The 25,946-nt window shown below is 47.6% G+C and overlaps 1 protein-coding gene across 4 annotated transcripts in view; it reads left to right on the forward strand.

The window, feature by feature from the left end:
• Positions 1-25,145, forward strand: part of FSD2 (fibronectin type III and SPRY domain containing 2) — a 44,880-nt gene extending 19,735 nt beyond the window's left edge. For 3 of the 4 annotated variants that reach the window (XM_086364339.1, XM_086364340.1, XM_086364338.1), the window contains 12 exons: positions 2,302-3,007; positions 3,154-3,249; positions 5,174-5,404; positions 6,594-6,616; positions 7,906-8,027; positions 10,939-11,094; positions 13,647-13,781; positions 14,513-14,663; positions 17,380-17,513; positions 18,596-18,728; positions 21,867-22,043; positions 24,209-25,145. In XM_086364339.1, coding sequence (XP_086220465.1) covers positions 2,372-3,007; positions 3,154-3,249; positions 5,174-5,404; positions 6,594-6,616; positions 7,906-8,027; positions 10,939-11,094; positions 13,647-13,781; positions 14,513-14,663; positions 17,380-17,513; positions 18,596-18,728; positions 21,867-22,043; positions 24,209-24,461 — 2,247 coding nt within the window. In that variant the 5' untranslated portion in view covers positions 2,302-2,371 and the 3' untranslated portion in view covers positions 24,462-25,145. Of the gene's footprint in view, positions 1-727; positions 881-2,301; positions 3,008-3,153; positions 3,250-5,173; positions 5,405-6,593; positions 6,617-7,905; positions 8,028-10,938; positions 11,095-13,646; positions 13,782-14,512; positions 14,664-17,379; positions 17,514-18,595; positions 18,729-21,866; positions 22,044-24,208 lie in introns of those variants that run through there. The other variant, XM_086364341.1, reaches the window with a different exon arrangement.
• Positions 25,146-25,946: the final 801 nt, after the last annotated feature.

The following is a 25,946-nucleotide window of genomic DNA, read 5'->3' on the forward strand; positions in this document are numbered from 1 at the left end:
ACACTCAGATTCAAATCCCAGTTCAACAACTTACTAGCCATGTGACCTTCCTTGCACAAGATACCCTCTGGGAGCCAATTGTCTCCCAGTCTGTAAAATGGGGATAATAATAGTGGCTACCGCACAGAAAACTGTATGTAAAATTTCTTAGCACAGGGACTTCCCTGGTGGTCCAGTGGTTCACACTTTGCACTTCCACTGCAGGGAGCACAGGTTCGATCCCTAGTCTGTGAGCTAAGATCTCACATGCCCTGTGGCTAAAAAAAAATTAATTAATTGCCTAGCACAGGAGAAAATACACAGTAAGTGCTCAACATGCAGTAGCTACTACTAATATTGTATTTGCTGCTGTTATTATTATTTATTTCTAGATTTTATGCACCTCCATTAAAATAGTAGACCTCATAGTCTATATATACTGAGTACTCTGTTTATTTTACTTAGTATCATATTATAAGTCTTTCCTCAAGGTACCATTTGCTCTCCCTAACATTTTAAAGGCTACATTATATTTTACAGGGTGTACATATTCTAGTTTTGTTATGATTCTCCTAATCATTAGAGCTTTACAGTTTTTATTTTTCAGCTATTATAAAAAAATTTTGTGGTGGACATTTTTGTATAGAAATAATGTTTTCTGCTATATTTGAGATTTTTTTCTTTAGGGTCCTAGAAAAGGTCTATTAGGTTAGAAAGTATGAACTCTTTTTTATTTTTGGCTGCGCAGCTTGTGGGCTCTTAGTTCCTCCACCAAGGATCAGACCTGCACCACCTGCACTAGAAGCAGAGTCTTAACCGCTGGGCCACCAGGGAAGTCCCTGAGCAGCGGGAACATCTCTAAGGCTCTTGATCCATGTTGCCACATTCACTCTCCAGAAAGGTGGGACTGTGTACATTCTAACCAACAACATATAAGAGTGTTCATTTCATGGATCCTTCCCCAGTCTTGGGGCTCGAAAGGCAAAACAGCATCTACATGTTTATTCTCTGTTATTCATACATGAGTCTATGTGCTCAGTCATGTCTGACGCTTTGCAGCCCGCCAGGCTCCTCTGTCCATTGGATTTTCCAGACAAGAATACTGGAGTGGGTTGCCATTTCCTCCTCCAGGGGATATTTCCAACCCAGGAATCAAACTCAAGTCTCCCACATCTGCTGTGTCTCCCGCATTGCAGGTGGGTTGTTCACCCACTGAGTCATTGGGGAAGCCCCTGTTACTCATAAGGATGAACTATTTTCCAAATGGTTTTCTATAGGTAACATTATATGCAAAGGAAATTATTTTGTGAATATTCCTTACTACTGAGATTTTTCTTTTCAATTAATCTACATAATTTATTTAATAATAATTGCCTGAAACACTTCCTGTTATTTTGCCTTTGGGGATTTTTAGGTTTTTAAATGTATAGAGATCATTTGTTAATCAAATCAATTTATAGTTTGTTTGTTTCGTAATTTCTCCTGTCTCTTTCAAGCTTTGGAAGCCCATGGTCCTGTAGAAAGCAAACCTTTCCTTACAGATTGTTTAAAGTGAAACTGCAACTGAGGTACTCAGATTGTTTTTTTAAATTAATTAACTAATTATTTATTTTTGGCTGTGCTGTTTCTTCGTTGCTGTACAGGCTTTCTCTAATTGCAGCAAGTAGGGGCTACTCTGTAGTTGTGATGCACGGGTTCTCACTGCGGTGGCTTCTCGGATCATGGGCTCTGGCGCACGCGGGCTTCAGTAGTTGTGTACGGGCTCGATTGCTGCGCAGCATGTGGGACCTTCCAGGATCAGATATTGAACCCGTGTCTCCTGCATTGGCATTCTACCACTGAGCCACCCAAGGAAGCCCCCAATTTATATTTTTGTTCATAATTTCTCCTGTCTCTTTTAAGCTTTGTTGTCATTGTATAGTTATCAGTCGTGTCTGACTCTGCAACCCCATGGACTGTAGTGCGCCAGGCTTCCCTGTCCTTCATTATTCCCCAGGGTTTGCTCAAACTCATGTCCATTGAGTCAGTGATGCCATCCAACCATCTCATTCTCTGTCGCCCCCTTCTCCTCCTACCCTCAATCTTTTCCAGCATCAGGGTCTTTTCCAATGAGTCGGCTCTTGGCATCAGGTGGCCAAAGTATTGGAGCTTCAGGAAGTCCATCCTCCTGCAGAAAGCAAACCTTTCCTTACAGATTGTTGAAAGAGAAACTACAACTGAGCTGCTCAGATGAAATTATTTTTTTTAATGCGAATGAGTTGAGCCCAATAAAATAACCATCTACTGCAACGACCTTCTCAGAAATGGGGTTTTGTGTTCTAGGACCCAGGAGATCCACTAAGGACTGTCCAGGAAGAGTCCTCCTTGTGCAGAGGTGCTGCCTGGAGCTACAATGGAGGAGGGAGCTGGGGAGGCACCGGGGCTGGGCAGGTCTGCTGCTTCTAAGGATTTCCGCTTCTATCACATGGATCTGTATGACTCTCAAGACAGACTGCAGATCTTCCCAGAAGAGAGTACTCGGATGAGAAGAGAAGGTGTCCAAGCTGAAATGACCCATGAGCCCATGAGAGGGGGCGTGAAAGTGAAGGCTCCGAGAGACCTTGGAGAGGAAGTGGATGAACTTGTCCATCTCTATGGACTTGAAGATGATCACGAATTAGGGGATGAGTTTATTGAGGAAAACACACCCAGAATAGAGGTTTCAGAATATCCTTCTTATATGATGATGGGAAGTGAGCAGAGAGACTGGAGACTTACTGGTGAGGCGGCTCAGGGTGAGGACCTGGGCTTCATGGGGTGGGGCTCAGCAGGCCAGTGCCAGGACTTGCGGGAAGCCTACAGGTACAGCCACGGCCGTGCCAGCGAGGAGTATGAGTGCTACGTCATCCCAGAGGAGGAGGACGAGGAAGAAGCGGCTGACGTCTTCTGTGTCACTTGCAAAACTCCAATAAGAGCGTCGGAGAAGGATCAGGATGAACACAAGCAGCATGAGGTGACTCCGCTCAGTAAAGCCCTGGAGAGCGCCAAGGTAAGTAGGTCTGCTTAGGTCTTCTTTCTGTTGAGATTGTATTTGTATCTCAAGTATGTAGGTGGGAAATGAATCTAAAATGCCTTCTATGAAAGAGAGAGAGAAAACATAGTGTTAATGTCTTCTTGGGATCCTCTATTTGACAGGATGAAATTCACAAAAATATGTACAAGTTGGAAAAGCAAATTATTGAGATGGAAAACTTTGCAAGTCACTTAGAAGAAGTTTTCATCACGGTGGAGGTAAGAGCATGCTCAATGACTCAGATACATGCAGCCATGAGTGATTGAGTCAGCAGCTGTGTCTGGTATGAATTAGGGAACCTGTTTCTTGGAATGTATGGTGTTGATGCCGCTCCTGTTCCCTCACCCCTCTGTCTGCCTTCCCGTAGCTGCTGCTGCTGCTGCTGCTGCTAAGTCGCTTCAGTCGTGTCCGACTCTGTGCGACCCCATAGACGGCAGCCCACCAGGCTCCCCCGTCCCTGGGATTCTCCAGGCAAGAACACTGGAGTGGGTTGCCATTTCCTTCTCCAAGGCATGAAAGTGAAAAGCGAAAGTGAAGTCGCTCACTTGTGTCCAACTCTTAGCGACCCCATGGACTGCAGCCCACTGGGCTCCTCTGTCCATGGGATTTTCCAGGCAAGAGTACTGGAGTGGGGTGCCATTGCCTTCTCCAGCCTTCCCGAGCACAGGGGCATAATCCCGTGGAACCAATTACCTGGCAGCATTCCCTACCGAACTGTTAGCTCTCACGGGCTGGGTCTTCAGTATCTTTACATCTCCACTCACACTATAAGTTAGGACTCTTTCATGGGCCAGCCAAGCAGACATTGCAAGTCACCCATCCTGTCACTGATGTGTTCTTTTCCTTAGATGTTACCTATTTCTCACACCGCCAGTAAGTTTCTGTGCCTGTCACCAAACATGTCACAGTTCCCTGGGTGTGCCTAGTAGGTGTATCATCTACTGCTGGACACCAGCACACAACCTAGCCATCCGGATGAGGTAGCCCAGGAACGGGACCGGAGGACTTCCTATGTCCCCTCCCTTCGTGTGGGTGCTCTACCTCTGTTAATGCAGCCTCAGAGTGCATCAGTGGGAGCATCTTGTGTGAATGAACTAAGCCCTGGGTTCCTTTCCCATTAAGCTAGACTTTCCTCCCCATCCCCAGTCCTAAAAGGGAGGGGAGCTGTTGCACTAATCTCCTATGGGAGACACAGGGAAAGGACCAGCCCTTCCACATCTAAGCATTGGGTGGTGGGCGATAGGAGGGTAAGTGTACAGCAGCCAGGAAGAAGCGCCCTACACTCCATGCTGCCCGCTGCTCTCAGTTCACGGTGTCTCCACCCTCTGTAAGGACTCTGACCTCTTCCTTTACACTCAGCACTGGTGGGGGTCATCTACCACTTCTCCCTCTCTTCAAGCATTCTGAGCAAGTCTTACATATACAGTCAATACTCAGTAAGTACTCCCTGAACCCACAGAGCTCTCCTGAGTTTCCAGTCTAAGGGGGACCAGGAGTTGATAAAGTTTAATTAATATTCCCCATCCATTGCATTCCAGGATTAAATCCTGGCACAGCCCTCTCTCTGTCTTCCTGCTTTTTCTGATCTGTTAGGCGGCACCATCTGGGTTATTCCCCTCCCCCTGCATCTGTTTCTTGGTTGTTATGAGGATCTGTGTGATCCTGATGTTTGTATAATTCAACCATCAAGGAGTGGAGGTGAATGTCATGAGATGTTGAGAGCTCAAGAGGGAAAGCAAGTTAGGTAGGACTCTTCCAGGGCAGACGTCTTCATGTTAAGGTCCAGAGTTCCAGTGGCAGGCTGACTCATTAAGGTAATGATAATCATGAAAATCTTCCAGGTCGGTTGTCATGGTGATGGGTGGTGGCTACACCAGAGGTGGGTGGGGTATGGGGAAGAGGATTGTGAAATGCCACCAGCAAAGAAAGCAATACTGCTTGTTAAGATTATCCCTGGGGTTCTAGCTGGAGACGCCTGGTCCTACTTCCACCTTTGTCCACCTCAGCACCCTGGCAAGAGACAATAAGATTAACAGGGAGGGACCAAAACATCTCTGAGTAGATGCATTTTCATGCCCCAAATGACTCTGCAGTCAACATACATGCACTGAAATGACAGCTGAGATCAACTATATCTTGCAGGAGAATTTTGGAAGACAAGAACAAAACTTTGAGTCTCATTACAATGAGATCTTGGAAACACTTGCCCAAAAATACGAAGAAAAAATACAAGCTCTAGGGGAGAAAAAGAAAGAGAAACTGGAAGCTTTGTATGGACAACTGGTCAACTGTGGAGAAAATCTTGACACCTGCAAAGAACTAATGGAAACAATAGAGGAGATGTGTCATGAAGAGAAGGTTGATTTCATAAAGGTCAGTAATGAAGTGAAACGAAATAATGAACTGGAATCACAGTCATGGCCAGAGTAGGTTAGATTGTCCCCTCTCTGCCTGGGGTTGGAACTGACTTTCATGGTCAGCATCCATCTATTCCACTGGATGTGTAACCATGACAACACATCCCCCATCTCACTGCACAGCTTCACCGTGGGTAGCCGAGCAGTCTCATATACAGCTGACCCTCCCCTCCACCACTGCTCAGCTAACACCAGAGTCTGTTCCGCTGTCCTGGTTATCCAGAGATAGGTGCTCTCACCGTGGAGTGGGGCAAAAACAGGACTCTGAGACTTTTCTGGCCATCTCAGATGATCTCTCAGAGGTCGGGGGAGAAAGATGTCCAGGCTAGAAAGGTACCTCCTGTTTCTCAGTAACAAGTGCTGCCATTAGACATCTTAGTTCATAAGCTCAGACATGCAAAAAAAGTCCTTAAAATCCTCCTCAATCTGACTCCAAGTTCCCATGCAGCCAGACTGGGAATTTCAATCTCAGCCAGAGCTGGGGTCTCCTTTCTTTAGGGTCCCACAGGAATATGGGGCAGACGTGGGATCCAGGATGTGAGGGAGGGGCCCCTAGCCTCCAGAGCTTCCTAGTTGCCAAATATGCCCTTTCCATTGGCCACGCCCATAGTGGTCCTCCAAGGCCCACAGCCCCTCCCTCCTGCCATGCCTGGGGTGAGGGCGGGGTGCGTGATGGAAGCTGGACAGCAGGTTGGCAGCCACTGTCAGAGCCCTCAACACTCAGACCTTTGAACCAATTTGTCCACAATATCACTGTAGCTCACAGACATAATCTAGAATGTGGAGAAAGTGAGATATATGAGTATGTCTTCTCTGTTATTTATAGTAGTGAGAAATTAGAAACAGCCAAAATGTACAACAATAGAGTAAATGATGGAGTTCCCATTCAATGAACCGTGACGCAGTCTTTCAAATTGATGATCCCCAAGACCATTTGTCACCTGGAAAGTGCTCACGTCATGTTAATGGGAAGAAACTGCATAGGTGTTGTAAGAGTCGTCTTTGTTTAGGGTGTGGACGTGGCTGATTTTTCTCTTCTACTAACTTCCAAGTTTTAAGATACATTTATATTATTCTACAGTTTGAAAAAGAAATTTATTTCCAAAATCAGTTTGATTTTTTTTTCTCTTTCTCCTGCTTTTTAGGATGCTGTGGCTATGGCTGACAGGTAGTACTTTTATTCTGACATGTATTTTCTTTTTCTGTTCCTTTTACCTCTAGATACCTGACTAGGTATCAGTTGCCCTTGGTTATATGCTCCCAGGTTCAGCTTTTGTGTCTGCCCCTAAGAGTAAATAGCACCGGCTTTGGAATGATAGTGTGGGACCACAAGGACCCTCTGGTACCAAAGCTTAGAATCGCAGAGCTGGAAGGGAGCATATGGTGAGACTCAGCCTTCAAGCCGGGATGGGGTTTCCCCGAGCCCCTCCTTTCACCAGGAGGAACAGAGATCCAGAGAGTGGGACTTCCCTGGTGGTCCAGTGATTAAGACTCAACACTTCCACCACAGGGGACGTGGGTTGAGCCCTGTTTGGGGAGCTATGATCCCACATGCCACGTGGTCAAAAAGCAAAAAAGTCAGAGTGTCCCCAGTGTCCCCCAGCTAAGCCAGAACCCAGACTGTGTGCAGCAGAAAGCATGCACATTCTGGAGTCAGACAGGAATTTAAATCCTGATACCCCCATGACCTTGGGCAAGTCCAGCCAGTCTAGGACTCACCTTCCTTACTGACAAACAGGGATAGCTTTGTGAGAATAAAATCAGACAATATCTGTAAAGCAACACAAACAGTGAAGTTTAATAACATCAGGGTTCAGAGCATAAGCTTTGGCAAAAGACAGACATGGTTTCAAATTCTGCCTCTGCTCCTTACAAACCGTGTGACAGCCCGGAGCAGGTGCAGGAGACCCAGAGCCCCAGTTCATGCTCATCAACTTGAGGGCACTTGACCGTGTTAAGAGGCTGCGTGTCTCTGGGTCCTGGGGTGGTGTGGAGGTGGGAGCTCCCAGGTCAGCATCTAAGGATCTTCCAGAAGGTGTGGATCTGGGGCTTTTTGGCCCACATCCCCCAGCCCCCCACTCTCTGACATGACCCTACCCCTTCTCTCCTCAAAGGTGTAAACCAGCCACACCTATCCCCTCCAGTGACTTCATAGGTCAGTCACTGAAGCATAGGCCAGAAGGCCGCCCACAGCATTTTAAAATAAGCAAATAAGAGTTCAGCTGGGGACTTCCCTGGCAGGTCCAATGGTTAAGATTCCACATTTCCAATGCAGGGGGTGCAGGTTCATTCATTCCTGGTTGGGGAACTAAGATCCCACATGCCACCTGGTGCGGCCAAAAACAAAATAATTATTTAAAAAAAGAGTTCAGTAAAGAGGCCCTAGTTGCTGCTCGCTAGTGACCCTGGGGAAGAGTATCCCTCCATTCTTGTTAGTGTGTCTTTTTATACTGATAGACTTGGAAAATTCCTGAAAACAAAAACAGATGAGGAGATCTCAGCGCAGCCCGACTTTGAAGACCAGACCTTGGATTTCTCTGATGTGGAGGAGCTGATGGGCTCCATAAACACCATCCCAGGTGCGTGTCTCACCTGGATGCATACTTGACACCAGTTTCTCTGAGCTTTGAGTTAAAAACTTTGAAGGCTAAAAAAAATCATAAAGATCTAGAAACAGGCATTTTCCCCCACCAGCTGCATGAGCTTCGTGTTTTTGTCTTTATGGCATGTAAGGGTGAAAACAGAGGTTGACCTTCCTGGGATAAATATCCTCCATCCCTCTCCAGGGTGCCAGCATCTGGTCCCCATCAGCCTGTCTTACTCTAAACAAGTATCCCAAGTTTTATTTCCTTGAATGTTGTATTTATGTCCCTCTCAAGTGGTAGTTTTTAGCATAGGATTAAGAGATGGATTTTAGAATCCTATGGAGCTGGTGAGAATCCCAGCCCTGCTACTTCCTACCTGTGTGACCCTGGACAACTTACCTAACCTCTCTGAGCCTTGGTTTCCTTGGTAAAATGGACATAACAATGACTCATGAGGACATGATGAAAAATAAATGAGTAATGTATGTATAGCATGTCACACGGTGCCAGGTAGCTCTTAAAAATCTTATTATGAGGACTCATTTTTTAAGACTGATACTAGACTTTAAAACCATCTTTCCTTTTTCATCCAGCAACACCCAGCAACATTATGAAAAATGTTTTATATTATCATTTTAGATTTTCCTTCTTCAAAAGACGATTTTACAATCTTTTTAAAAATTAATTTTTGGCTGCGCTGGGTCTTCGTTGCTGCATGCAGGCTGTCTGTAGCCGCAGCAGGCAGGGGCTACTCTCTAGCTGCAGTGCGCAGGCTCCTTGTTGCAGTGGCTTCTTTTGTGGAGCCAGGGCTCATGGGCTCTAGAGCATGGGCTTAGTAGTTGCAGCACATGGGCCTAGGTGCCCTACAGCGTGTGGAATCTTCCCAAACCAGGGATCAAACCGTGTCCCCTAAACTAACAAGCAGATTCACAACCACTGAACCACCAGGGAAGTCCTAGGTTTTTCCTTTATACACGTGTTGTTTTTTTAAATAAAAATGAAATCATCCTGTTTTATAACCTGCTTTTTTTTCCTAGCTAAACATTTGTGATGAATATTATTTTGCACTGATAAATTTTTCTATGACATCGTTTTAATGGCTCTATACCTTAATCTGTGTACTTAATTCTCACTGATAAATCCTTCTGCAACATCATTTTAATGGCTGTATATCTTAATCCTCAACTGTTGGTGCCGAGATGCTTCTAGGTTTTTCATCCTTATAAACCATACTATAATGAACATCCTTAATCGGAGTCTTGGAGGCCATTCTTAGACTCCCCAGGTTGAGGGGAGATTTTGCTGAGCTGTGAAGTCCTTCAGATGATCTGAGGACGGTATTGCCTAAATAATCAGACCCAGTGATTTTGAAGGAAAGGCACTATTGCCTAAGTCAGTGTTTGAGACACACAGTGGTGGTTTCTCCTCACCCTCCCGTGTCTGGGGCCCAGGCAGACCATCAGCCCCCAGCCTGTATCCAGGGCCATCCCTCTTCTTACTGCCTCCCCGGAGGGGACTCTTCTTTGCAGGGTATGACAGGGCATCTGCTGTGCATCCTGAGCTACATCACGTGGGGATACAGGTTCTTTCTCTTCTTCTCACTTCTGTCATATTAGGGGCCTTCCACCCCCTAACCAGCAAGGAAAAGCTGAGTACATTCCATGAAGTCCTACCTGGTCTGAACAATTTCAGAATTTGAAAATAAGGATGTTCTTTAAAGCCCCGGATGGAAGGAGATGCTGCCATGGGTGAAGAATTACAGAAGACAAACAAGGAATGTTTCTTGGATGTGTGTGGGGTGGGGTAGGAAGAATTATTAACCCACAGAGAAGAAAAGTATTAACTCAGTAGATGGACTCAAAAGAAGTTGGTTCTGGGGACTTCCCTTGTGAGCCATTGGTTAAGAATCTGCCTTCCAGGGCTTCTCTGGTCGCTCAGCAGTCAAGAATCCGCCTGCCAATGCAAGAAGCATGGGTTCGATCCCTGGGTCAAGAAGATCCCACATGCCACAGAGCAACTAAGCCCATGCACCACAGCTACTGACCTGTGCTCTAGAGCCCAGAATACATACCTACTGAGCCCATGTGCTACAACTACTGAAGCCAGTGTGCCCTAGAGCCTGTGCTCCGCAGTAAGAGAAGCCATTGTAGTGAGAATAGCCCAAGCACTCGGCACAGCTAGGGAAAAGCCTGTGCCGCAACAGAGATCCAACACAGCCATAAATAAATAATTTTAAAAATCCACCTCCAATGCAGAGGACACAAGTTTGATCCCTGGTCAGGGAACTAAGATCCCATGTGCCTCGGGGCCACTAAGCCCAAGCACCGCAACTTCTGAACTGCTGAGCCCATGTGTTCTGGAGCCTGCATGCCCAACTAGAGAAGCCCCCGTGCCAAAATGAAGACAGCACAGTCCAAAAAAAACAAAAAAAGTTGGTTCTGAAAAAGCATAGTTTTTCCAAACCTAATCATCTCTCATTGTAATGAAATCATAATGAAGGAGCCAGTTGTTGCAGGCTCTTTCCCTCCTCTGTTCACTGTAGGACTGAGGGCAGCGGTGCTGTGGTCCTGGCCATCCTGCCTCTGGATGGTGTGGTGGATCCAAGGACCCATCCCTCCCTAGGGTAGGACTTGCAAACACCGCAGCCTGAGGGGCTGTCAGCAACCCTGCCTCCCCCAGCTCATGTGGGTTGGTCAGAGCAAGATGGACACAACCAGTTCTTACTGAGGCTCCTGGTCGAGAGGTCTGGCCTCCCACCCTGGCCACCCCGACTGCCTCTCCTATCTCTGAAGCCCATGGGATGCTTTGAGGGATGGATTGTCCTGTAAAAGCGGCCATTCCCATCTGGTGCCTCTAAGTGAAGGATCCTCACTTGTCTTTGTTTTCCTCCCTTTTCCTCTTCTAGCTCCTTCTGCTCCAGTGATAAACCCACAGGCCCCTAACTCAGCCACAGGTTCCTCAGTCCGAGTGTGCTGGAGCTTGTACTCAGATGATACCGTGGAGAGCTATCAGCTGTCCTACCGGCCAGTGCAGGACGGCTCGCCTGGGAAGGAACAAACAGGTGAGGTCTGCCGGGAGCAGAAACAAGCTCCAGCCTGGGCCCTGGGGAGGCGGCGATGGGGTGAATCTGCACACCTAGCTCCTTGCAGGATGGCGTGCAGGCAGGTAAGCATGGCAGGAAGGGCTGGGAGGACAAGTTGAGGCCTGGCTGAGGAGAATCATCGGGCTCAGATAAGTGGAGTGTATCCACAGCCATCAGATCGGGGTTGTCCTGGGAATAATGGGTCTCTGGCTGCACCATGTGCAGGACGTGTGGGGACACCCTTCCTCGAGGAGGCCCAGCGGGACTGGCTGGGTTCTAGCAGATCCTGTCATGCAAGGGTGGCTGGGCTTTCCTTGAGGTCACCCTGTGTTGGGAGAACCTTGGTGGCGGGGGGCGGGGGGTGGGGGGAGGTGGTTAGTCTGCAGACCCCCAGGGGGTCGAGGAGGGCTCTGCAGCCTGGAAGGGCTGCTGCTAATCTGACCCACATTCCTAGGTAGAAAGGCCGTGGCCTCCACTTCATGCAGCCCTCAGCTCATCCTCTTTTCAGGACAGTAGAGCTGGCTGGAGCAGGGTTAGGGCTGAGGGAGATGCCCCATCTTTGTAGATAAGCCAGTCTCCTGTTGAGAAGGGGGTCAGACAGCAGAGGAGCTCCAGCTGAGCATCTGAAGGATCAGGGCCAGCCTGGCCGGGCCTGTTCTGTGTACATGGGGTCAGAGCAAGACTGTGGGAAAGGGATTCAGAGATCATCTTATGGATGACCTAGAGACAGATAAGCGGACATGCGGGAGCACCATAAGTTATGGCAGAACCAGAATGAGAGTTGAGTCTGCAGGCGCCCTGCCTGGAGCTCTTCCCCTTGTACCCATTCATGCAGATAGAAGATTTCTGAATGCCAAAGGTGAGGATGATTTGTCTGCTCAGCGGTTAGGAAGGAACGGGGGTTCTTGAGAAAAGTAAGTTTAATCCATGATGAGGGAGAGAATAAGGACTAAAGAGGACATGGGAGGGGAGATTGAGGACCAGAAAGTCAGATCTGATTCATAGCAGGTTTTGCCACACATCAGCCCTATTGGCACCCTCTGCAGAAAATGCCATTGTTAGGGGGCTTTGTCCTGGTGATTAATGAAGACTTTTTTTTTTTATGTTTTGATCACATTAAAAAAAATTTTTTTAAGTCTTTATTGAGTTTCTTACAATATTGTTTCTGTTTCATGTTTTGGTTTTTTGGACACAAGGTATGTGAGATCGAACCTGCACGCCCTGCATTGGAAGGCGAAGTCTTAACCACCAGACTGCTGGGGGCATCCCAGTAAAGATCTTTTCAATGAGCACTTTGTTATAAAGGAACTGATATCAGAGAGTGGATTAATGACCTGTCACTGCCTTAAGAGTCTGGGCATGTTTAGAGGTGTATCAGTTAGCTTGTGCTGTGTAACACCCCCCCCCCACACACACACATATACCCAACATATAAGCTAAAATGACAAATTTTATGTTCATTCATTGGTTGCTAGGGGCAGGATAGCAGTAGGGAATTAAGAGGTACAAACTACTATGTATAAAGTAAACTACAAGGCAATATTGTACAGCACAGGGAATATATACAATATTTTATGATAACTTTAACTGGAATATGAGCTATAGAAATATTGAATCACTGTGTTGTACACCTGAAACTAATATTGTAAATCAATGACACTTCAACTTTTTAAATTACATTTATTATTTATTATAATTCTATGAATTGGATAGTTTTGTTATAAACTATATCCAATTCTTTGAAATGGATGGAATTTATTATAATTCTATGAACTAGATCTAGTCTGTGCCAGCTTGGGAGGGTCTGGACAGGCTAGGATGGCCTTGCTCTTATGTCTAGGGCATCAGCTGCAATACTAGGGGCCTCTGTTCACATCATGATCATATTCTTCAGGAGGCTGGCCCAGGGTCATTTCATGGAAATGGAAGCATTCCTGGCAGGAAGAAGACAAGGCGCCCGTGCCCCAGCACTGCCCAAACCTCTGCTTGCACCATGTTTGAAGGGGTCCCGTTGGCCAAAGAAAGTCATGTGGTTAAGCCCAGCTGCAATGGATAGTGGGAAAGACCAGTCCTCTCAATGGAAGGATCAGCAGAGTCTCATTGCAGCAGGGCATGCATACACAGCCAACGGGGACTGGTAGCCAGTTCTGTATCTACCTCAGGGAAGATAGATTATAGTGCAGTGAACTTGGAGCCAGTTGACCTATTTGGGGCTTGAATTCCATTTATTTATTTATGTTCATGCTGGGTCTTTGTGGCTGTGCACAGGCTTTCTCTAGTTGCAGCGAGTGGGGGCTACTCTCTAGTTGTGGTATGCAGGCTTCTCACTGTGGTGGCTTCTCTTGTCATGGCTCAAGGGCTCTAGAGCACAGGCTGAGTAGTTGTGGCACATGAGCTGAGTTGCCCCCCAGCATATGGAATCCTCCCAGACCAGGGATCAAACTGGTGTCCCCTGCACTTGCAGGTAGATTCCTAACCACTGGACTACCAGGGAAGTTCTAGGCTTTAATTCCTATCATTTTTCCCCCCAGAGGTTACAATGACCGTCAAAGAAACATACTGCTCAGTGACAAACCTGTTGCCAAACACGCAGTATGAATTTTGGGTCACAGCTCAGAACAGGGCCGGCCTCAGCCCCACCAGTGAGCGTGCGGTGTACATGACAGGTAAGGGGCCACTTGTAGGACCTTCACTGAAGGGGACCCAGAAGTCTCGGCTTTCTTGGTGGGGGCAGGGCTTTGATGTCACTTGGAAGGACAGGAATAGCTTGGCGCTTCTTTCCTTTTATTTAGTACACCAAATCTGTATGCCTGATATGGCAGGGACATTTTTTCACAGTTGGTCTCAAAAGAAGATAAAGTACTGCCCTTGGACACAGTTTCACAGACACATTTGAACCATGCAACCATCCTCCACTCCAGAGATATCTGCAAGTGATTCCCTGGTGTTCCTTTGGGCTATTAGAATACTGCACTTTGGATGGCTTAGAAACAACAGAAATGTATTCCTCGTGGTTCTGGAGGCTGGGAAGTCCAAGATCAAGGTGCCAGCAGATTCAGTGTCTAGGAAGGACACTGTCTGGTTCAGAGTGGTCTTCTTTTGCTGTGTCCTCCTATGATGGAACTGGGCAAGAGGGTTCATTGGGTTTCCTTGTATAATAAACCCCTTCAACTCTCAGGACCTAGGCACTTCTTGGAGACTCCAGTTATCATCACACTGGGGAATAGGTTTCAACATATGAATTTGGAGGGGGACATGATTGTCTAGGCTGAAACACCTGGTTTGCCTTTTATTGCACTGAACCTCTTGTAGGAAGAGAGAGCTTGTGATGTGTTCTGGAGCACTAGGCTGGATGTGACAGAAGGGTTGTTCCTCTCTCCGTTTCCCCTGCATTTAGCGCCTTGTCCCCCCATTATAAAAAGCAAAGAGATAAGGAGCTGCGAGGAGGCTGCGCTCATCTCCTGGGAGTCTGGAAACCTGAACCCTGTGGACTCATACACGGTGGAGCTGACCCAGGCAGAGACGCCGGGGGCCTCGGGTGTAACTGAGTGAGTCACAAAGGGCGTTGGCTAGGCACGAGAGGCCTCGACACAGTGACACAGCTTAGGAAAAGTGTGGCATCTGCAGAGAAAGTTGAACACAGGAACCCTGATTTTAGATTGCTTAGTTTCATGAGAAGTAAGTGGAATGTTGTGATTGAAGATAAATGATGGATGAGTGAAGAAGTGAATAAGTGGTAAACCTCAGATTTGCCTTCTTAGTCCAACCAGGGTTTCCCATTATTCATTCAACAAGTATTGAGTGTACAGATGGTGCCTGGGCACTGGTGACCCAGAGAGACAAATTCCCCACCCTGACAGAGCTGATGGTCTGAGTTGGAGGAAATAGACAAAAACCAAGAAAGTTCAGTTCAGTTCAGTTCAGTTGCTCAGTCGTGTCAGACTCTTTGCGACCCCATGAATTGCAGCACACCAGGCCTCCCTGTCCAACACTAACTCCTGGAATTCACTCAGACTCATGTCCATCGAGTCAATGATGCCATCCAGCCATCCCATCCTCTGTCGTCCCCTTCTCCTCCTGCCCCCAATCCCTCCCAGCATCAGAGTATTTTCCAGTGAGTCAACTCTTCACATGAGGTGGCCAAAGTACTGGAGTTTCAGCTTTAGCATCAGTCCTTCCAAAGAAATCCCAGGGCTGATCGCCTTCAGAATGGACTGGTTGGATCTCCTTGCAGTCCAAGGGACTCTCAAGAGTCTTCTCCAACACCACACTTCAAAAGCATCAATTCTTCAGCACTCAGCCTTCTTCACAGTCCAACTCTCACATCCATACATGATCACTGGAAAAACCATAGCCTTGACTAGACGGACCTTTGTTGGCAAAGTAATGTCTCTGCTTTTGAATATGCTATCTAGGTTGGTCATAACTTTCCTTCCAAGGAGTAAGCATCTTTTAATTTCATGGCTGAAGTCACCATCTGTAGTGATTTTGGAGCCCAGAAAAATAAAGTCTGACACTGTTTCCACTGTTTCCCCACCCTAACCAAGAAAACAAATGCTTAAAACACACAGTAGCATGAAGGGAAAAGAAACACAATGAAATAGGGAATGTAGTGGAGGTGAGGCTTACTTTGGAGAGAGTGGACATTTGAACTGAGACCAGACGGATGGGAAGGGAGGAGGCCTGAGAAGAGTGGGTGCAGGCAAGGCCTGGCTCCTGGGCAGGAGTGAGCTTCCTGCACTGGAGGAACCAAGAAACCCACCTGGCTGGAACTTGAGGAGGAGAAAGAACCAAGAGAAGCAGAAATGAAAGAGAATTGAATTCAACGTACAAAGAACATTATGTCCCTGGTGGTCAGCTGCCTGGAGGCTCATGTTCCCCTCTGGTTGGCAGAGATTTGGAAGAATTCATAGCTAGAAGAGGGCTAGACTCAGGAACCACAAGGGCCTGCAGATCCTACAAGTCTATAGCTGTGTACAGTGGAGGAATTATGGCTAGGCCTCTGGATTACAACAAGGCAGTCCAGAAGCTTATGAAAGGCAGCCAAGTCCAGGGGCTGCCCTACTGTGCACCAACCCAACTTTAGAGAAATGGAGGAGGAGGGGTTGGTGTCAACTGTTAGGGAGACAGATTGTTCTACACTAAATTCCGGGCTTGGGACCTGGCCATATGCCCCACCCCCTGCCCCCAAACCCCGGCCTAAATTCATTTGTCCACAACCACATCAGGGCTTGCTAACCTGGGTTATCTATTTCAGGGATCCTCAGGAGCAGGGAAGGGAGTTCAGTGGTCTGACCAACCTCCCCCCGCCCGCCCCCCGCCCCTGCCAAATGGTTTGGATTTCCTTTGCAACTTGTGCTGATACTTTAAACCCTTTACACTGGGGGTCATCAGAAAGCTGGTTGGGGACCGAGGTGACCTGGGCAGTGCTTACTCTCCTAGTATAGATCTAATCATGGCATCCCTGAAGAAGACAAACTTCCTTCACTGGCTCTGGCCCCTTCCTGCCTGTCAAGCTTATCCCCACCAGCTCCCCTTCCTCAACCACATGGGTCATATTTTATTAATAGTGCCTTCTACTTTCTATCCTTCTTCCTGCCACAGGGCCTTTGCACATGCTTCTTCTATGAAAGAGACTCCTCTATTCTCTTTCTTATCCATTTACCTCCCAGTCATTCTTCAAAGTTCAGCTCGAAAACACCTGTCAGCTAGTTGTACCTTCCATAATACACCATCAACTTGTCATGTTACCATCTTACGTTTCTTCCAGTGATGGCTTGAGAAGTGCCTTTCTTCTAGACTGGAAGCTCTATGAGGGCAGTGGCTACATTCCGTTTCCCCCAGGGCCCCTCTATATCAGCTCTAGTCAGATCATTTGTTCATAAACACAGACTGAGAGCCTGCTGTGAGCCCGGCTCTGTGCTTAGCTTGTGGTACTTGGCCCCTGCCCTCAGAGAGGCTGTGGTCCTGCCAGACAGGCTGACACACACTGGATTCAACTGCATGCACACCCCACTGATGCAGTGTTAGACCCAGACTGAGTGCAGTGCTGGATGCCTGGGACACTGGGTGGGGAGCTTGGAGGGGCGAGAGCCACAGACAGAAAGGATACAAGAAAATGGGAAAAGGGGACCCGATTGGGAGGGAGCATTGAGGAGAGCCTCACTCCTGCCTGTGCCGCTGCTGGGGGTCAGCGGGGAGGGGCTGGTGCTTGGGTCTGTCTGCCACAGCCCCTCGGTGATGTCAGCATGTCTCCTCACCCAGGTCTGTTGTGGGCATCCCGACCTGTGAGTGCCTGGTGCAGCTGCAGCCCCGACAGAACTACACCATCTATGTGAGAGCCCTCAACGTGGGCGGCCCCAGCGCAAGGAGTGAGCCCGCCACCATCCACACCACAGGTCTGTGCCCCCGCCACACACTCACTGGACCCAAAGTTACCCCTTCGTGGCAGACCCAGTGCTGCTGTGACTTCATTGGAAAAATCGATGAACGTTCACTAATACAAACACATGGCAAATCAGGCTACAAAGGGACTCAGGGGTGATCAAAGCCCTGGGGGCCCATTTTACAGAAGGGGGCCACTTTATTTTTTCTGGCCGCACCACCCATCACGTGGGAACTTGGTTCCCCGTCTGGACATCGAACCCGCACCCCCTGCATTGGAAGTGTCTTAACCCATGAACTGCCAGGGAAATCCCCATTCTGTAACTTTTTTTTTTGACGTGCTTTGTTTTAACCATAATTCAGAGATGGTTGTATGATCTCCTCCCTTCTCTCTCACTGCGCTCATTGGAAGTTGGATTTTGCTAACCTTTGTCAAATTGATCACTAGTAATTCCCTCAATTCCTATTCCCCTTGGCAAGCAGATTAGAAATTCCTGTTCACCTGCAGGTATTTACAGCCTCCCAGTGAAGAGTGCAGCCACTGGAATCAGATGGGCTTGGGGTTTGGGTTTTTTGTTGTTGTTATTCCCTATGTTTATTTTTATTTTCTTTTTTGAAGCATTTATTTATTTGACTGCACTGGGTCTCAGTTGTGACACATGGGATCTAGTTCCCTGACCAGGGATGGAACCCAGGCCCCCTGCATTGGGAACATGGAGTCTTAGCCACCAGGGACGTCTCTGGGGTTCCAATTGGAGTTCTAGCATCTACAGCTGATGATAGGACCACCCTGCCCCTCTGTTTCCTCTTCTACAAAATGGAAATACTAACACCTGGATACTTGTAAGGTGTGAATGGGATAAGACTCAACAAACCGCTTAGCTCAGTACTAGACACCCAGTAACACCCGACCCATGTAAACTGCCATCATGATTAGCACGAGGGGCATCACCAGGCAAGGTCCAGGCTCACCAGTGTCAGACAGGGAGCTAACCCCGGCCACGCGTGGTGAGGCCCCGGCCTGTGTGGAGTGCAACGTGGAGAAAGCAGTGGAGTGATTGGCTTGGGGGGTCTCCGTGTGCCTCCCCCCTCGCAGGCAGCTACTTCTCCCTGGACGAGCACACCTGCCATCCCCGGCTGACTGTATCTGAAGATGGGCTCACGGTTGTGCGAAGCGAGAGGAGAGGCCCCGCCAAGGAGCCAGTCCCCAGCGACGCCCAGTTTACCAGGTACTGTACCAGCCCCTCACCTGAACAGCTCATGAACCCCCCTAATATGTGCTGTTATTCGGGTACTGGTGGATTATGACTGATGCAGCCTTGAAAGGGGCTTCAGGCTCTGACTCCCAGAAATGAGGGAGAGGGAGGGGAGGAGGGGAGACTGGGGAGGGGTAGTAGGAGTCTAACCAATGTCAGAAGGGGAGACGTGGCTTCTGAGTGGAGTCCTGGGCTCCCAGAGCAGTGGGAGAACAAGGACCCAGCCCCTCAGTGCGGAGCCCAGAGCTCTCTCCCCCACTGGGCAATACTTTCTAACAAAACTCCTGGTGAAAAACCAAAGCTGGTGGAAGGAATGATGATTATGCAGGCACAAGACCTGAGGGAGGGGTGTCCATCAAAGATGCGCCCTGTCTGTCTGGACTGATGCTATTTTCAGAACTTAGTGCTTAAGGTCGAAATGATGTATTAATACCTTGCTGCTGCTGCTGCTAATAAGTCGCTTCAGTTATTTCCGACTCTGTACGACCCCATAGACAGCAGCCCACCAGGCTCCCCCATCCCTGGGATTCTCCAGGCAAGAACACTGGAGTGGGTTGCCATTTCCTTCTCCAATGCATGAAAATGAAAAGTGAAAATGAAGTCACTCAGTTGTGTCTGACTCTCAGCAGTCCCATGGACTGCAGCCTACCAGGCTCCTCCGTCCATGGGAGTTTCCAAGCAAGAGTACTGGAGTGGGGTGCCATTTATTAATACCTTGCATGCAGTGCTAAATTGCTTCAGTCATGTCCAACTCTTTGCAACCCTACGGACTGTAGCCCACCAGGCTCCTCTGTCCATGGTTCTTTACCACTGGTGCCACCTGGGAAGCCCCCATTTATACCTTACTTCTTTCCAACTATTTAAAGAAGACTTAAAATAGGGGCCAAGGAACTTCCCTGGCAGTCCAGTAGTTAAGACTGTGCCTTCCAGTGCAGGGAATGTGGGTTTGATCCCTTGTGGGGAGGCTAAAATACCACATGCCTCAGTGCCCCCCCCCACCCCCCACAAAAAAGAAGCAATATTGTAACAAATTCAATAAAGACTTTTAAAATGGTTCACATAAAAAGAAATCTAAAAAATGGCGGGGGGGGGGGGCAAATGTACCCTACTGAAATAGAAAAATCACAGCAGTGGATGAAAAAAAAAAAACATGGCTTAACTTCAAGGGCTAATTTCTGTTTTTAAGATTAATTATTAAACACAGTTCTCAGCTTCTTGGTAATCAGGATAGAAAGAATTCTTGGTGGGCTGGTCTCACAGTCAGGAGGATCTTCTAAGGAAGAAAGGACTTAGGAGGCCAGAGGGGCTACCGATGAACAACTGCATCTAGCCTCCCTGCCTGCGTCCTGGGCTGTCTCATAACTGTCTCTTCCTCTGACGCTGGCTCCCTCCTGACCTTACTGCATGTGTGTTATGCACCTACTATCTGTTCCCTGGTGGTTCAGATGGTAAAGACCGCAGGAGACCCTGCTTTGATTCCTGGGTCAGGAAGACCCCTCGGAGAAGGGAATGGCTACCCACTCCAATGTTCTTGCCTGGAGAATCCCATGGACAAAGGAGCTGGCGGGTTACAGTCCACGAGGTCACATAGAGTCGGACACGACTGAGCGACCAACACACACATCTGTGCCAGCTTGTGACAGCAGAGCAGCACAGAGTACAATGGAACCCAACTTTATCCCTCCTCGCCTCCACCAATTCAACACTGGGTTGGCGGGGCAGAGAGGAATAAGAAACAATAAAGTTCTTACCTGCGTTGAGAAACAAAATGAAACTGATCAAATCTTAAAGTTCTTATTGACTTTTTTCCAATAATTCTTGAGTTGGGCAGCCCCTGAAATCTAGGAGGTAGAAAGGAGGTCCAAGGAGCTGTACAGAATGAAAGACTTTTTCAGGTGGAAGGGATCAGGAACAAGGAAATTATACTTCCAGGCAAAAAAAGCAGGTTCGTTAAATGTCCACCGACAGAGGAATGGATAAAGAAGATGTGGTACATATATACAATAGAATACTACTCAGCCACTAGAAAGAATGGAATAATGCCATTTGCAACAACATGGATGGCTCTAGAGATTGTCTTACTGAGTGAGGTAAGTCAGACAGAGGAGGAGAAATATCATATGACATCCCTTTTATGTGGAATCTAAAAAGAAATTACACAAACAAGATAACAAAACAGAGACTCACAGAGTTAGAGAACGAACTTTTGGTTGTCAGGGGGTATGGGAAGGGATAGTCAGGGAGTTTGGAATGAATGTGTACACACCGATATTTAAGATGGATAACCAACAAGAACCTACTGTTACGCAGCAGCCTGGATGGGAAGGGAGTTTGGGGGAGAACGGATACAGGTATATGTGTGGCTGAGTCCCTTCACTGTTCACCTGAAACTATCACAACATTGTTTGTTAATTGGCTATACCCCAATACAAAATTAAAAAAAAATTTTTTTTTTAAAAAGCAGGTTGGCTGTGGTAAGGTTACTTTCCTTTAGGAAAGGTCAGGGGTCTCTCAGGCATATTACCTAACTAGTGTTCTGATTGACTGGTTTAAAATTCCATTTAGGTGAAAGGTAAAACTGTAACTAAGTTGTCACTGACTGGTGACATGGGGCTTGGCACACAGAGCTCCAGTCTGGGCCTGTGATCTTGTTCATTTGTTTTTAATATTTAATTATTTAGCTGCACTGAGCCTTAGTTGCAGCATGTGGACTCTTAGTTCCAGGGCAAGAATCGAACCTGGGCTCCCTGCATTGTGAGCACAGTCTTAACCACTGGACCACAAGCAAAGTCCTCAATCTCTTTCTTTTTTAAGGAACAAGTGAACCAAATCTTTTTGTTACTGTTAAAAGCCCTGTTGCTGAAAAAGCACACAGAGTGGGCTTGTCTCCTCCTCACCTGTGACCAGTAGTATACTAATCTTCTGATCTTCAGCATCGGGCAGCTGAGCTTTGAGAGCAAAGGTTGTGCCGCCCCACAAATGGGGTGTTTGAACACCTGCCTCCACCCTTCCTGACCACTTACTGACTGACCCCAGCAGTTGAGGTCGCTCACCTGCACAGCCAGGCATGGGTCACCCCAAATGACACATACTTCTACTTTCTAAAACCAGGTGTGCTGCAGTCATGGGAAACCTAATTCCAGTCCGAGGGCGCCATTACTGGGAGGTGGAGGTGGACGAGTGTTTGGACTACACGGTGGGTGTGGCCTTTGAAGATGTCCCCAGACAGGAGGACCTGGGGGCAAACCGCCTCTCGTGGTGCATGAGGCACGCATTTGCGTCATCAAGGTAAGGCGAAATCTGGGTACCCGAGATCAAAACGTGCTTTGCTGAGAATAGAGCGAGAGGTTTTCACAGGTAATAACTAAGGCCCATGTTATGTTTTCTAAAATACGCTAAGATGTTTCAGGATTCATTGCCTGCCCCTTTCCCTAAAGTCCAGCTAGAAAGAGAAAGCAGCTCTAGGTACTTTTGATAAAATAGCTAAAATTTAATGGAGCGCTTATTCTGTGTTAAGCATTGCTCAACAACCTTACACATACTGTCTCGTTTACTTCTCACAGTTGTATTATCCCATTTACTTGTTTTGGCTGTGCTGGGTCTTCGTTGCTTCTCGGGCTCTTCTCTAGAAGCGCCGAGCAGGGGCTACTCTCCAGTTGCAGTGTGCGGGCCTCTCATTGCCTTGGCTCCTCTTGCTGCGGAGCCCAGGCTCTAGAGCATGTGGGCTCAGTAGTTGTGGCTCCTGGGTTCTAGAGCCTAGGCTTAATAGTTGTAGCACTCGGGTTTAGTTACTCTGTGGCATGTGGGACTTTCCCAGAGAGGGAAACTGTGTTTCCTGCATTGGCAGGTGGATTCTTTACACAGAGCCACTGCCAACATGGATTCAGGGCTTGGATTCAAACCCAGGCAGTCTGGCTCCAAAGACAGCATTCTTCACCACTAAGCGATTGGTTTTACATTTATGTTCAACTTCAGTGTTACTAAATGAAGTTTGACTTGAAGCCCCAAATCCAACCTTTTTGGTAGATGTGGGCAGAAGCTTAATGGTTATGATTAATTCTGGTTTGCTTCTGCTGCTAAAAGCATTCTGTCCTCTAATGGGAAAATCCACAAGGCCCAGGCCAATAGACACTTCAGACTTAGAAGGCCATGAGTGCAACCTCCCTCCATCTCAAAAATGGCAAAAAATTTTTATCACCCCACTTTCCCAGCATCGTGTGTACTATGGGGCCTCTGACCCTCAACTTGCTGAAACCTATTAATGTTTCACAGTGAAACCTCAATCATGGTTAGTTAAATGTTGCCATGCCCAAGCAATTGTGAGACCAGCCTTCCTCCTGTAAGGCATTAGGGCTAAAATGTGCTCTAAAATGCACTCTGCTAGACCTCAGACCCAGTTCAGAGAATGCAAGAAACACCGTGCACTGAGCCACACACTGCTTTTGAATATTCTGCCTGAAGTAAGACTAAAAATCAGTCTCCTCTCTTAGTTAAGAACGAGGGGCATAAAGGAAGAGTGGGCATCTGTGTGGAGTGGGAGGGGTAAGGCTAAAAGAAGGGTGGGAACACAGACAGAGTAGGACAGGAAGGGCAAAAAGCTGAGCGCTTGAGCAGGCTTGAAGTCCCACCTTGCAAAGATGTTGGGGGGGGTGTGTGTGTGTGTGTGTGTTCACAATGGAGGACTTGCACTTTTTGACTCATAGTCTTAGACTCTATAGATGGTGGGAGGGAAAGTAGAGAGTGACTGCTCAGTTGAGAAAAAATAAGGTGAACAGGGAGGGAAATGGGCTGGTTTGCTCCAGCATGTTCTTAAGTGTTCACCCCAACTGTGTGGACCCCCATGCCAGCACACAGAGCTCTTCACGTGCCCATAGTGGGGCAGTGTTAGGCAATTCCCTTGGCGGGCTTTGGCTTCAGCCACTTCCAAGCACACAGGAGAGGCAACCTCCCTTTGTGGTGAAACCCTCCCCTGGCAGGAGAGGGTGCCAGTGCATACAGTACCGAGCGGTGACAGCCCCCAGGTGCCCCGCTTGGTCTGAAAGTTTAAGAACGGGATGCCTCACAGTAACGTGCAGATTATACGTAAAGGCCCCGTTTACTGCATGAAAGATCGTGAAGTTCCCTGTTTCAAATGTCTTTTATTTCAGGGGATTTACACATCTGAACCTTGAAATTCACATTTTTAAACATATGATTTCTATACAAATTTTGATGCAGTATGAGTTTATGATACTGTGTGTTAAGTTTTCTAGGTTAAGTGGCTGCTCAAAAACAGAGTTTTGAAACCTAAGTTCCTTAGGACAAAGAGATGTATAGTTTTAGAAATGGCCTGTTACTTTGATATTCATTTAATGAAGGAAAATAATATAGGAGTATTTGAAAATTGATATGTTCTGTAAATAGCCCATCCACAGAGTTTCTGAAGTTTTGCTATATCAACATTTAATCTTCAGGCATAAGTATGAATTTCTACACAACAAGATGACTCCAGACATAAGAATAACGGTTCCCCCAAAGAAGATTGGTATCCTGTTAGACTATGAAAATGCAAAGTTGTCATTTTTCAATGTGGACATTTCTCAGCATCTGTATACATTCAGCTGTCAGCTTCACCAGTTTGTGCATCCCTGTTTTTCCCTGGAAAAGCCTGGCTGCCTGAAGATACACAATGGCATTTCGATGCCAAAGCACGTCACTTTCTATTAGCCCACTCTGCTTGTCTCTCTTCCGTGCCAACCCCTCTCCCAGCCACTCACGCCTCAGCTGCCTGAACTTGGCATTCAAGCACCATGTACCGTGTCACTTACGGCTGGTTATCTGGCAGCCTGGTGTGCTGGCATTCATTTCACCTGACTTGGATCCTGTGCACTGCCACCTTGTGAGGCTTGGTTACTCAGTTCTAGTCCTGGCTCTAAAATGAAGTTTCAGACTAAACTCAAAGGTCTTTAAGGCTGTCAAACTGCATTGGTCTATTTGTGTATATGCAACTGAGTCCCCAAGGCCTGTGGAGCTTGGGGGAGGAGGAGGGAAGATTCATGTTAGTGGCCCAGGCTGCCCCAGCACTTGTGACATCTCATTAGTTGGCCAAGGACTGGCTTGAGAAGGCAAGAGGCCATCCGCAAAGAGAACCAGGGAAGCCATATGGTCTTCTCAATGGCGTTCTCGTTTTCCCAGTGGCAGTCTGGAGGGTGAGGTTTCTCCCATCAAGTACTTTCTAAAAACCTGTTCCTCTCCTTCATGGTATTTATGCCCTCTTAATTTTGAAGTGACCTTTGTAATGCCTGATTCCACAAAGGTCAGACAGTGTCTGTCTTGTTCAGCACTCAGTCCCTGAGGGCTGACTCGTGCACGCTGAGTATCTGTTGAATAAAAGAGCATCTTTTTCATCCACCCACCGCTCTTCAGCCTATCACTGCTCTACACGTGAGGGACAGCAGGGCTCGTTCAAGCTGCGGCAAAAGACCTATGACCAGGAGATGGAGGGGAGGCAGTGTGACAGAAGAGGGGCACCCGGGGCTTGGTGGCCTGGTCGGTAAAGACGCAACATCCCGTGCTTCCTGGTGTCACACACGAATACTACATGTGTTGCTTTCACTGTGTGCGTGTTGGGGACATGGTGTGGGGCCGGGGGGCCCTCGTAGGTCTGGTCAGCATAGACACCAGTACTTGTAACTGATTCTACGAACTGACCTATAAGGTAAAGAGAACCATATCTGAAATTGGAAGACCTGAGTTTGATTGCTGTGTTACAGCCACTTTGCTTTAGGCCCTAGAAAAGTCACACTATCTCCCTGAGCTTGTTTCCCTTTGAACAAAGAGAAAAATAACACTTATGTGTGTGCATGCATGCCAAGTCACTTCACTTATATCTGACTCTGTGTGACCCCATGGGCTGTAGCCTACCAGGCTCCTCTGTCCATGGGATTCTCCAAGCAAGAATACTGGAGTGGGTTGCCATTTCCTCCTCCGGGGGATCTTCCCAACCAGGGATCAAACCCGCATGTCTCCTTCTGTGGCAGGCGGGTTCTCTACCACTCGCACCAGCTGGGGAGCCCCTTGTCTTATAGGAGAGATTTAATGACAAACATGAGAATGCAGAACCACGTATGACAGAGAGCAGATGCACAAGTCTTTTAGGAGAAAACATCAGCCCGCCAAGTGCAGAGCTGAGCGCCGTGGGGAGAGGTCTCC

Source organism: Bos grunniens, chromosome 21, assembly GCF_055505025.1.
Source record: "Bos grunniens cultivar Pamir isolate PY7600 chromosome 21, Bosgru_T2T1.0, whole genome shotgun sequence".
NCBI classification, from domain to species: domain Eukaryota; kingdom Metazoa; phylum Chordata; class Mammalia; order Artiodactyla; family Bovidae; genus Bos; species Bos grunniens.